The 12,195-nt window shown below is 38.4% G+C and overlaps 3 protein-coding genes across 4 annotated transcripts; 2 read left to right on the top strand and 1 right to left on the bottom strand.

Annotated features, from left to right (window-relative positions):
• Nucleotides 1-566: 566 nt before the first annotated feature.
• LOC103451381 (aspartic proteinase CDR1-like) lies at nt 567-1,358 on the top strand. Its single transcript, XM_029089935.1, has one exon. The coding sequence runs from the start codon at nt 567-569 to the stop codon at nt 1,356-1,358; it is 792 nt and encodes a 263-aa protein (XP_028945768.1).
• Nucleotides 1,359-5,001: 3,643 nt separating this feature from the next.
• LOC103423678 (aspartic proteinase CDR1-like) lies at nt 5,002-6,611 on the top strand. The gene has a single exon (XM_029089934.2). It carries the CDS (start codon nt 5,015-5,017, stop codon nt 6,506-6,508), a length of 1,494 nt encoding a protein of 497 aa, XP_028945767.2. The 5' UTR covers nt 5,002-5,014; the 3' UTR covers nt 6,509-6,611.
• A 108-nt stretch (nt 6,612-6,719) lies between these two features.
• Nucleotides 6,720-11,843, bottom strand: LOC103451040 (E3 ubiquitin protein ligase DRIP2-like). Of its 2 annotated transcripts, XM_008390464.4 has the most exons (7): nt 11,317-11,843; nt 10,867-10,966; nt 9,957-10,314; nt 8,386-8,879; nt 8,229-8,279; nt 7,449-7,521; nt 6,720-7,084 (listed from the first exon to the last, which is right to left on the bottom strand). In XM_008390464.4, the coding sequence occupies exons 1-7, from the start codon at nt 11,444-11,446 to the stop codon at nt 6,911-6,913; spliced, it is 1,380 nt and encodes a 459-aa protein (XP_008388686.2). In that variant the 5' UTR covers nt 11,447-11,843; the 3' UTR covers nt 6,720-6,910. The 2 variants fall into 2 exon arrangements, with proteins under 2 accessions (XP_008388686.2, XP_017192046.2); XM_017336557.3 differs by lacking the exon at nt 8,229-8,279 and having other exon boundaries at nt 11,317-11,842.
• Between the last annotated feature and the right edge of the window lie 352 nt (nt 11,844-12,195).

The following is a 12,195-nucleotide window of genomic DNA, read 5'->3' as shown; positions in this document are numbered from 1 at the left end:
GTTCAAGCTTTGACCAGGGTCGACAGTAACAACAGAACCTAATAAAACAAGTGGCATGGAGCTTTTCACACAAAAACGTGGCCTCTGTGTCCTCTTCCAAATTTTCTAAAATTGAAAATATCACCTCTTTCTAAGATTAGAATAAGAACTCCATGTGTTACTAATGCATTTTTAGCCATTAACACAACCCCTAGGCACCTTCTATTTTAGCACTAATTCCACACCTTCTCTGTTCTCTTACATCTTCTTTCCTGAAATTGCATGTAATATATGGCATCTGCAGATGTAGTGACAATGATTTTGATCATTTATCTAATCCTACGTCATAGTTCAGCTACAGAAGTGATGAATTCTGATGTTAATTATGACGGATTTAGTATCAAATTTATTCGCTAAAACTCTCTAAATTCACCACTTTACAATCAAAATCATAAAATGTCTCAACGTCTTATGGACGAAAGTACCCCACAATCAGAACTAAGGTATGACAAGGAGAGCGGTGAGGGTGCACAACTTATGAAGCTCTCTCTTGGAACTCCACCCTATGAGATTTATGCAGAAGTACGATGTTGTGGACGCAACGTGAGCCGTGTCCGAATTGCGACAAGCAGAAAAATCCCAAGTTTGATCCGAAAAAGTCCTCACCATATGCAACCCTTCCATGTACTGCACAAGAATGTAGTCATACTAATGACACTGGCTACACCTCTTGCTCAAAGGATGATCAAAAGGTCTGCAACTACAATTACACTTACATGGATGATTCAATAACGCAGGGGGTGATGTCAAAAGAGACAATCACATTCGGATCCAGCTCCGGGAAGCCAGTTTCGTTCAAAGATGTTGTGATAGGTTGTGGACACAACAATACTGGGAAAACCTTCGGCGAAAACGAAATGGGGATAGTAGGGGTTGGAGCTGGGAATTTATCGATTATTTCTCAACTTGCTCCTTACGTTGGAGGCAAGAAATTCTCACATTGTCTCGTGCCCTTTGATCCGGATCATCCCAATGATGCAAGCATCATGAGTTTCGGAAAGGGAAGTGAGGTTTCGGGTGAAGGTGTAGTATCGACTCCATTAATCACCAAACATGGCAAAAACCAATATTTTTTCACGGTTGAAGGAATCAGCGTCGGAGAACAGTTTGTGCCATTTAACTCATCAGGTTCGGTTTCAAAGGGGAACATGTATCTCGACTCGGGTACACAAGTGACAATGCTGCCACAAGATTTTTACGGCAGATTGGTAGAACAAGTAAAGAAGACGATGAATTCGTCAGTAAAACCAGTCGAAGTAAATGACGAGTCTGGAACTTTGCTGTGCTACAACACCACGGAGAATCTCAAAGCACCATGATTCATGGTTCATTCGAAGGCGGTGCTAAATTGCAGCTGTCACTGGCACAAACTTTCTATCAAAACAAACAACATAAACTACACTGCTTTGGAACGCTTAACTCGAGTCATACCATAGGTGAAGGAATTGGTCTCTTTGGAAGCTATGCTCAGTCAAATTTTTTGATCGGTTTTGATCTTGAAAAGATGTTGGTTTCCTTCAAGGCAGCTGATTGCAGAAAAACTAGCAGTACTAATAGTTCTAGCTAGTCCTAATAGTGCTTTTGCTATTCATATTTCTTATTTCTTCAACCAAGTTTTCAGTTTTATTTTGATTGTAATTTTGAGAATTAATTAGTTGAAGGAGCATATAAGCATTTCTTTTCCAAATTTTTATGATTATTGCTAAAACGTACTTGAACTAGCATCCTAAGTCAGCCTTCCAGCCTCCTGGGTGTTGGAGACCAAAAAAGGCATCCCATGACGAAGAAACATTTCACCTTTACAGATATAATGTTTCAAGAAAAATATTAAGTCGCAACTTAATGTACCAACCAAAAATATAAGACGTACAACAGCAAAACCAAAATATAACTAGTTTTTTGTGCTTTTTAATAACGAGACCGGGCTGAGTTGAACTTCGAAGCTCTCCCAATATTTGGAAGGAAAATAAAAAACTACAAAAGCTTGATTGAATAAAGGCTTGCAGATGTACTCCATAAATTCTTTTTTTTACTCGCCCTTATGGATCTCCAATCGAGAAACTACAAGCTCCGCGGCTAGTCTCTGCTCTTTGGAATATAGTAGGGTGGTCGGCTTTTTCGTTCTTGAAGAGGTAGAACATCCTATATCTTGTGACATATGAAACGTGGTATTTACTTTTATAAAGTTTGTATAACTTCTAAAAAAAAATTAATTCTTATGAATAAAGTGAAGGAAAAATTTTGTCCTAACTAAGAACAAGTAAGAACATTTGAATACATATGCAAACTATTAACACTTTAAAGTAGGCATGCATTAAAAAACAATTCATAAAACTCATGACTTTCAAAGCCTAGTATATGGTGAACCAATAAACTCTTTAACAACATTAAAGAGAAGTAAAGATTTAGAGTTTCTTTACCCTTGAAGCTCATCCTTGTTTACACAAGGGATTCACCCAAGTGGAGGGCCTTCAAGTCACCTCCAAGCTCCTTGGATATTGCTTGTGATTTCCTTCTCCTTTTGTGCTCCTTTGGTCCTTGAGGATGTAAGGAAAGGATCTCCAAAAACACCAAAGATTTGGTGTCTCTAAGTCTCCACACCAAGGGTTAAGTGTGAAGATGAAATGGATGACTTAGAGAAGAAAAGATTGCTAGATTAATCTCTCTAAGTGGCCGGCCTCTTTAGAGAAAATGAGATAAAGTGTTTCACCTCATTTCACCAAGAAAAACCCTAATGAGAAATAAAGCTATAAAGTTAATTTTATACTTCATTTCAAGTGAGTGGCAAACTTGTAATTAATCCAAGTTTGCTACCCTCACCCTTATGGCCGGCCTTACCTTTGTTATTGGGCTAATTGCCCATTTTGTTTTAGTTGTCATACAACTTAAACATAATGGGCCTTGTGGACCAAAACGCTTTTGAGCCCCGAAGCCCAAAACCAACTTAAAAGCCCAATACGAACCTTTCGTAAAATTAATTAACTAATTAATTAATCTTGACCATTCTTCAATTAAACCATTTAATTGCATATCCATTTCATTTAATTTCTTCACTATCGCCTTTACTCGGTGTACGATCCATTAGGTTCCAATTAGCGAGGTAGTGGGCGATTGTTACTCTTAACGATCGATTGTGAATTGAAACCACATTTCAATTCTCCCTTAATGATTAGTGTTTGCTAATCATTTAGGGCTTCCACAAACCATGAGTGACACCTAGCAGTATGTCATGGTTACCCAAGCTAAGTAGAAGTGGTTGGAGAACCTATCCAGTTACAACTACAATGCAATACGGTCATTCTCTAATACAATACTCTTAATCACATTGTTTAAGCGATAGTTTGTTTCATGTCTACTATCCAATGTGATACTTATCTATATGATTCCCTTGAATATGATTTGGAACATTCTTCCTAAGTCATATTCATATGCTTTGGCCAAAGACTTTAGAATCATATCTTAGAGTATTCTCCTTCCACCATGGAAGGTTAGAGATCCCTTGTTGTGCATTCATATGCCTACATGACTAGATAGCTTGACCCCAACAATGTCGTGGACACTCCGATGGAATGCCGTTGACATGATCAAAGATCAAGGACCTAACCATTAGACATCTATGATGCCTCAGGTCAAATGACTACTTTGCATATTGCAACTTTCGAGTTCTTACATGACATGTATGTTCGAACTCTCTTTTGATCGTTGTTCAGTGTACTCGATTACTCTTTCGAGCACCTATGTGTTTGTCTTAGTGTCCAACACCAAATGACTTGAGACTAGTCATACTCACGCTTGAGTCAACATAACACATACTAACCTTAGCGGATTGTCAATGCCCAATTGGCAATCCTATGGCTAGGAACGTTTTAGGAATGAACATAAGAGAATGGTCTCGATAATCTAACTCACTTAGATCACTTGTCTCTTAGATCAAATACATCCCTAGGATTCTCTTATTGCTTAAACACATGATACAATAAATAGTGATTAACAATAAGCTTTGCCCTTCATTAAACATATAAAAGTTTAATACATTAAGTATTCCAAAAAGCTATTACATCTAATGAGTGGCTTTGTGGGCATACTTCCAACATAAAGTACCATTCAAAGAGTGCATTTTTTACATAAGTAAAGGAGCACGCTACCAAGTCTGTAATTGGTAAGATATAACTTTGTGTAGTATGGCCAAAATAGTTCATGCGTAGTTTTGAACTTTCAATGTTCCTATATCCTCTTTTTCATGCAAAAAATTTACTATTTCCTTTCCTCTTTTCATGCAAGACATCGATAGTGTGTAAGTGGGGAGTCAACTTAGGACCTTGATCGGATGCATGGATAAATTAATGTTCTTAATCACTTAAGTTATGTCCTGTTGTATTTTGTATTCTTAGCCATATTCTCTTACATATGCACTCTTGCACTATTTTCTATCCTCATTCAATTCCTTTTGAAGGGAAAATTTTCAGTGTGTTTGGAACACGGTCTGTTACATCAAATGTTATATTACAAGTGGTTGAAATTTTTTGTTAAGTATCTGACCACTTTATAATGACACTTAGTGTACACGGCCGTGTTCTGGACACACTGAAAAATATCTCAAGTGCAATTTCTATGCCACATAGGACTAAGATTAGATCTTATTGGTTTTATCAAGTGGTGGTGATGGCAGAAGACCCAGTAATATTCCAAGCCAGGAGCCAAGTATTTACTCATGTAAAATGTAATTAATATGGATATTATTATTACTGTGATATTAAGAAAAAAAAAATTGATTACCAAAAAAAGAACTTGAAACCAAAGAAATGAGGTTCTTGCGCATGCATGGTTTGACCAGAAAAGCGTGGCCTGAAAACCTCTCCCATGCAAATTTTCTAAGAACAAGCATTGGCAGCTACTTTCTTATTAAAAAATTTAAACCCATCTTAATTTGCAGTACTTTTCTTCTTCAATCTAAATCCCTTTCCTAATCTCTCTTATGGCAGCTGCAGGCACTACTACTTTATACAATCATATGATTTTGATCACTTTTCTAATTTATCTATGCCATAATTCAGCTACATCTAGAGTAGCAGCATGCAGTGGTATTAGTACTAATGGCGGGTTTAGCGTACCACTTACTCGCCGAAACTCCCCAAATTCGTCATTATACAATCGTAACAAAGTTTTTCGGCGTCTCATGGGGCCATCCGGTGACCAAAACACCCCACAATCAGAAGTAACACGGGACACCATAGACGGTGAGGGTGCACACGTTATGAAACTCTCAATTGGAACTCCGCCATTTGATATTTACACCGTGGCTGATACTGGCAGCTCGCTCATATGGACGCAATGCGAGCCGTGCCCAGGATGCTACAAGCAGAAAAAACCCATGTTCGACCCGCGGAAATCCTCCACGTATCATATCATCCCATGTTATGCGCCAGAATATAATGCTACAATTGATGATTTCTCGTGCTCAAGAAGTGGTGATCAAAATGTTTGCAGTTACAATTACGTTTACATGGACCAGTCGAAGACACAAGGAGTAGTCGCAAAAGACACGATTACGTTGGAGTCCGGATCAGGGAAGCCGGTTTCGTTCAAAGAGGTTGTGTTTGGTTGTGGACATAACAACACCGGGGAGAATTTTTCTGAAAATCTTATGGGAATGGTAGGGCTTGGCCTTGGGAACACATCACTTGTTTCTCAAATCGCTCCCTACGTCGGAGGCAGAAAGTTCTCCCATTGTCTCGTGCCATTCGATCCTGATCACCCGAATGCTGCAGGCACGTTGAGCTTTGGGAACGGAAGTGAGGTTACTGGTGAAGGAGCGGTTTCGACGCCTTTGATCATTAAAGATCAAAACGACAGGTACGCGTACCAATATCATGTGACAGTTGAAGGAATCAGTGTTGGAACCACATTTGTGCCTTTTGACTCATCGGGGTCGGTTTCGAAAGGGAACATGTTTCTTGACTCTGGAACACAAGTGACAGTGCTACCACAGGATTTCTATGGCCAATTGATGGAACAAGTAAAGAAGGCAGTTGATCTGAAACCGGTTCTAGTGGGTGACCCGAAAAACGGAACTCGGTTTTGCTACAATACAAGCACGTTGGATCATCTCAAAGGAGCGACATTGACAGTGCATTTTGAAGGCGGTGGTAAAGTGAAATTAACACCGGAACAAGCCTTCTTCCATACCGAAGATGATGGATATAAGCTGTTGTGTTCTATGTTGATGAATGCCACCGAAGTTGCAAGTGAAGACGTTAATGTTGCTATTTATGGAAGCAACGCTCAGTCGAATTTCTGGGTCGGTTTCGACCTTGAAAGAATGATGGTCTCCTTCAAGCCAACCGATTGCAGGAGTGGTGGCGATGGAAAGAGTACTGGCGATGGAAAGAGTAGTTCTACTGTCATTCACTTTTCCTATTTTTACACTTGCCTTTTTAATTTTCTTTTAATTTTCATTTTCTCATTGTAGAAAATCGTTCAAAAGAAGGAAAATAATTTCCACACGCTCTTTTCATGATCTACACCACATTGATTCTCTTTTTGACTTATTTAATCCAAAAATTAGAAATAAACAGGAAGTGTGCACCTGGAAAAACAAGATGAGCGGAAATTACTTCCTGAAAGAATATGAATATGAAAAAAAAAACAAAGAATTTAATATATAGAACGAACATATGATCTAGCAGATAAACTTAGTTAAAATACCAGTAAAATCTGACAACAGGTACTATACATATTGAACTGGTAAACGAGGAAGACAACATGAGATGAAAATTTTAATTGTTCTTTCAGAGATTTCGAACCCTAGGATCAACAACAAAAGAGAAACTTTCATTGTTTTACCAAGAAAACGAAAGTTTTATTGGTTCTTTCAGGGATTTTGAACCCTACGACAATAATTGAGGACCATCACAAAATCTTTAGCCGAGGAGCCAACTGTTGCCGGTACCTTTTTCGTTGTTGGTGCTGTTCGGCACCACATCTCAACTAGGGTTTCTAGATGGCATGTTGGAAGCACCGGCTGACCCCGACACAGTATCTCTACCTACAAGGAAAAAGGTTAAAACTTGAAGGCTTGAAGCGTAAGTGGAAATGAAATCACGCCCTATTGCTTCTTTTATTGAAAATTAAGAGAAATATTCGTTTCAAAATGCATGCAATAAACATCAAAGTGTTCCGATGCATCGCGTAGAAAAATGCTATGGCACTTAACTCATAGCATCCATGTCAGGGAAAATGCTGGCTTTGTGTTTAACAGGAAACAGAAGAGAGCTCAGGTTGCGGTGTCAAACTATGGTTTGATATATCGAAAGCGAAAATGAATTTCTAGGTATTCATGAGCAGCCATAGTAATGTCAAAAGTTCGAAATCTTCTCAGCTTTGTAGGAAGACAATAAAAATATACTCACCTCATTTTCACTGCTAAGTTCAAGTTTCATTGCAAGGTACTTCTGGATTATTGATACGGGCATTTTACCATCCCTGCAAATTAAAGAAAAAGAAGAGTCAATACAAGTAAGTCCCAATTTTTTTTATTATTACGAAACCAGAAGTAATAACAAGTACGAACCACGCTGTAATAACAAGCTAGATAACTGCAGGAATCCAGAATAACAAGTATGAACCACTCAAAAATAGAAATATTGCAAGATTTAATACTTGTGTCAACCAAAACCATATTTTATCATGGATCGATGAAGATTTATTGAAATAAGTTCTCAAATACTTCTTAAATCTAAATCTTGAACCAGTTAGTTATTGTCCTCACCAACAGGAAAGTATCATGAAGTATTTTCAATCTCGCTTCACAATCGTGATTCTTTTAAATTCACAAATTGGAATGGATTTGGAAAGACTTGGGGAAAATATGTGGTTCAAATATATATTTGGGAAGGGCAGTTGACTGACTCAACACTGTTCTGTTTACATTGGTGTATACCATTCTTACCCGATGATGATATATTTAAATCATGTGACAAGTTTACACACGGTAAAAGATTAAGAAATTGTAACCTAGAACCCTAAAAAAATCATAGACAGACACACACAAAGCTGAACACACATTTTGGTACTCGTTGCTCTATCCTATACATGTTTCAGATGATTAAATCACTAAGATATGACAACGGATCAGTGTAAAACAACGTTACCATAACATCAAGGGAAGTAAAAGGAATACAGAAACTAACTTTATTTTCAAGCAACATGCTGATATCTGTGGCAATGAAATTTCTCCTTTCCTGAAGAAATTTACCATCAAAATCAGGGATCGGCATGAAAGAATCAAAATTGAGCTCCCAAAATATAAAAAACCATATGAATTTTATAATCAATTGAACATCTCACCAGTCTTCAGATGCTACCAAGGAGAACCAAACAGGAACATTTCTATACTTAGCCCCACATATATCCAGCATAGGTTGAGTTGAGGCACTTGCTTCCCCAGATGCTGCTACCCTCTTCTGATTAGCTGCGCGCACCCTTTTACGTTTCACCGGTCCTGATGCCCCTGCTCCGTTACTATTATTTTTTCCTCTTGCATTCTGGTTGGCCTCCTTTTTTTTGGTTTTGGGCGTATATGCATTCCTGATGCAGTCCAGAGCATTTGGTGATTCTCCTTCAGCCTTATTTTGAGACATATAAAGTTCATTATCAATGGAATTGATTGGATCTGACGTGGCATGCAACCCTTGTGAATTTGACTTTGAGGACTTGGTTCGATTAGCAGCCTCTACAAGACAGTTTAAGGGCGTCCACAGGTCAGCTTTCCCTTCTGTTATTTCAACGTCACTGTTCATAACTTTGTTAGGATTTTGCTCATATGAATGCTCAAGCAAATCCTGCATAAATGAATAAACATGCAAAAATATATATCGTTAACAGGTTTCAAATGTAATCAGGTCCCCCAAAACCATTTATACTACCAGACAACAAATTGCTTCAGACACTACTTCACATTGTATGTATGTTGCCTCATTGGTCGGAACAATTGTAGTTCATTACTCATGTTGTGACTGTAGGCCATGGATCACCATCTCACATCATCTACCTTAACTGTGCAGGTGTCTCATCATTCTATGGTGTTTTTTACTTTTTCTTATTTCTATTAAACAACAGTGTCAAATCCACTCCAACATTGCTATCATGTAAAGATGTTGTGAATATATCAATAAAGTAAAATTCAAGGTGCAATAAGTTAGGGGGAACATGAAGCAAAACCCTAAAACAGTGTCGGAAAGCCAATTAGAAACAGAGAATGGAAATGGGAGAGTGGGAAAAGAGGACCCCTGCTCAAACCAACAGCGAAAGTCAAATCTAGAGGATGAGAAATCACTTGAAACAACTCCTAAAAGAAGTGAACGTTTGGGCCCCAAAAGATCATGACCAAAAACTGCACCAACACACAGAGGACAAGAATCCCACCAACAAACCCTAGTATGATCAACACCAAAGTTTGATAAGCAATCAGCTACCTGACTACCTTCCAATTAATATGAGAAACCCAAATCCGCATGGAAGACAGAATGATGCAACAGTTAGATAAACCAACTGATAAATGCAAAGGCACCTGGCAAGATCTTCGGTGTTTTTTTTACTTGAAAAAGGTTGAGCGTGATCATTTTCATTCAAGCTTGAGAGAGAATGTTGAAGAATAAAGTAACTAAAACCAGCTAGAAAATCTTATTTCCTAGCATAAAAGAATATTGGTTTTCCTTTCTTTTTACAGGGTTTCCTAGTTCGTGTACGAGTGTGACCTGATTTCCGAAGTGAATTACTTGTGTTAGAGTTATGATGGATGTATAGTATTTTCTAACTATTGTCTCAACATTAAGCATTGGACTTGTTTGGTTTTGCAATAAAACTAAACATAAATGCTATTGTTTCGTGCAAATAACCAAAATCCTGCCCCCCTTTACCTGGCTCTTATTTCGTGCGAATTCAACAAGATTACCAGTTGAGTTAGAGCTCATTGGATGGTCTTCTGTAGAATCATCCTTCTTCGCAGGTTCTTCAGCAGAAAAACTGCATCCTCGTAAAGCAGCACCCTTTCTTGACAAAGCTCTTGACCTCTTTCCAGTCATACCTGACTGCACTGGAACTTTGGGGGCACTGACTACCAATGAAGATAATGATCTCTCCTTCCTTTTCACTGGCAACGAAGATGGCGTAACATCAGGATCATTAGCTTCGGGCTTGTTAGCTTCAGGTGTATCAACTTTCTTTCCTTTAACGGGAAATATCTTGGCTATAATATCGTGCAAATTATGGTCTGGCCTGCAGATCATCAAACGACATCCTAAGCATGTGTGAAACATTTTAACGTAAAGCTCCAGCGCACATTTACGATGTTGTGATTGGAAATTTAGTACAACAAAAAAAACTATTGACTTGTATAAAATCACATGACAGCGTGCAAGTAGGCACCCTAATCACAGATATTGGTATCTCGATAAAGCATTAATCATGAGTTAAAAAAAAAAATCAGCCTTCTGGAAAGTTTCAAATTATTCTGATGATTGATAAAACATCAACTTTCTAAGCAAAACCACAGTTACGTCGTTAATTTTTTTAGAACCATTTACCAAATCTACTTTCTTTCCCTATTGCTAAACGATAATAAACAAGCGTCGATTTAATATCTCCCCTATGGTAGGTTGGGAAGCAGGGCAATGCGACTAACACTACATATGTATAGGAGTCCACTAACTTCACTTCTATAAGTTACCAGCAACACCATGCATTTACCTAAAACCGGCTAACCAATATGTGAAATTGTAATTCAGGGGAAGATGAAGCATCATCGGTTCAGAACATAGGTACATTTACCTGAGTTTTTCGACAGGTAAAATTCCGAGATCAATTTCACAGACGGGACAGCAGTCCCCCTCCTCATCAGATAACTTTTCGTAAATGCACACCCTGCAAACTGGTTTCGAATTCAACATTTTACAAAAGTAAGCATTGAATTACCGAAATAATCGAGAAAATTCAACGAAAACAAAACCTTCTTATTCAGTTCTATGGAAAGGCATGGCGATAGAAGCAAATTAAACAAAAATTCAAGGAATGACACGAAAATTTCACGACGTGCTCAGGTGTTGATCAACACAAACAAGAAAATCACACATTTTAGTGTCCAAATTGCAGAAAAATCGAAAATTTGCAACCAAAACACAAATTATGCAGAAATGGAAAAACAAGAACAGACCCAGATCATAAAATTAGCAGAAAATTATGAAACAATTAAGGGAAGAGGAGATTAAAAAGGAAACTCACACGTGTGGAGGCAGAGTGAAATAGTTGTAGCCTCCTTCAACAGCTTATTACAAAGAGGGCACGTCATGCATGCCTCCAGTTTCTCCCTCTTAACTTTCACCACCTGACCACCACCATCACCAGCCGCCATCTCTTCCTCCACCTCCTCAGTCCTTATAATCTCCGAACCTCTGTGTCTACGCTCCCCTCCCCCACCCCCCCAAACCACATTCAACGCCCGACCCGACAGAGACGCAGTGGTTTTCGTATGATTATGTGAGGAAACTAAGGAAAGGGTGGGGCTTTGTCTTGGGTTTCATCGGACGTGTCGGATGGTTGGAGGTGTCGGATCTGAGGTGAGTGAAGAAAGTGGCGGGCTTTTGGGGCGAAATTGAGAGAAGGGTTGTGATTGCTTGCGGGAAAAACACGTTCGGTTTGTTGGGGATTTTTGGACAAAGTCGAGCTTCGATGAAAAAACATGAGTGAGAGAGAGAGAGAGAGTGTGTGTGTGTCTGTGATCTGTGAGAGGACAGAGAGAGTTTTGCCTGTGATTTTGGTTTTACCAACTCTCTTGTATACACGTTACACGTAGCAGTGAGTAGGCCCTGCACCCAATAGGTCTAGGTTCAAACATTTTCTTCTAGGATAAGGTGGTTTTTTTTGTTTTTTTGGGAAAATGACGGATTTGTTGCCATTTTAGGTGGCATGCTTATCCAACATATAATGGTGACTCTGTTCTTTGTTACAGTAATACCATGTGATTTGTTAATCTTTTGAATCGTTTTACGTTGGAGTCGTTTTAATAAGTTTTTAACGTTCTGAATTATTTTAAATTAGCGACGATATAATAATTGTTTAATGTTGTTAAACATTTTTTATTGCATGCTTATTCAAAGAAGA

Source organism: Malus domestica, chromosome 12, assembly GCF_042453785.1.
Source record: "Malus domestica chromosome 12, GDT2T_hap1".
NCBI classification, from domain to species: domain Eukaryota; kingdom Viridiplantae; phylum Streptophyta; class Magnoliopsida; order Rosales; family Rosaceae; genus Malus; species Malus domestica.
Note: the sequence above shows the minus strand (reverse complement) of the source record. Positions and strands in the feature narration are given on the sequence as shown.

What these genes read in the sequence shown, in the direction of transcription:
- LOC103423678 (XM_029089934.2), top strand. Translation starts at nt 5,015, where the DNA reads ATGGCAGCTGCAGGCACTACTACTTTATACAATCATATGATTTTGATC.
- LOC103451040 (XM_008390464.4), bottom strand. Translation starts at nt 11,446, where the DNA reads ATGGCGGCTGGTGATGGTGGTGGTCAGGTGGTGAAAGTTAAGAGGGAG. An exon ending in TTACCTGTCGAAAAACTCAG is followed by an intron (nt 10,315 to 10,866) that starts GTAAATGTACCT and finishes GATGATCTGCAG; the next exon opens with GCCAGACCATAATTTGCACG. An exon ending in TCGCACGAAATAAGAGCCAG is followed by an intron (nt 8,880 to 9,956) that starts GTAAAGGGGGGC and finishes TCATTTATGCAG; the next exon opens with GATTTGCTTGAGCATTCATA.
- LOC103451381 (XM_029089935.1), top strand. Translation starts at nt 567, where the DNA reads ATGTTGTGGACGCAACGTGAGCCGTGTCCGAATTGCGACAAGCAGAAA.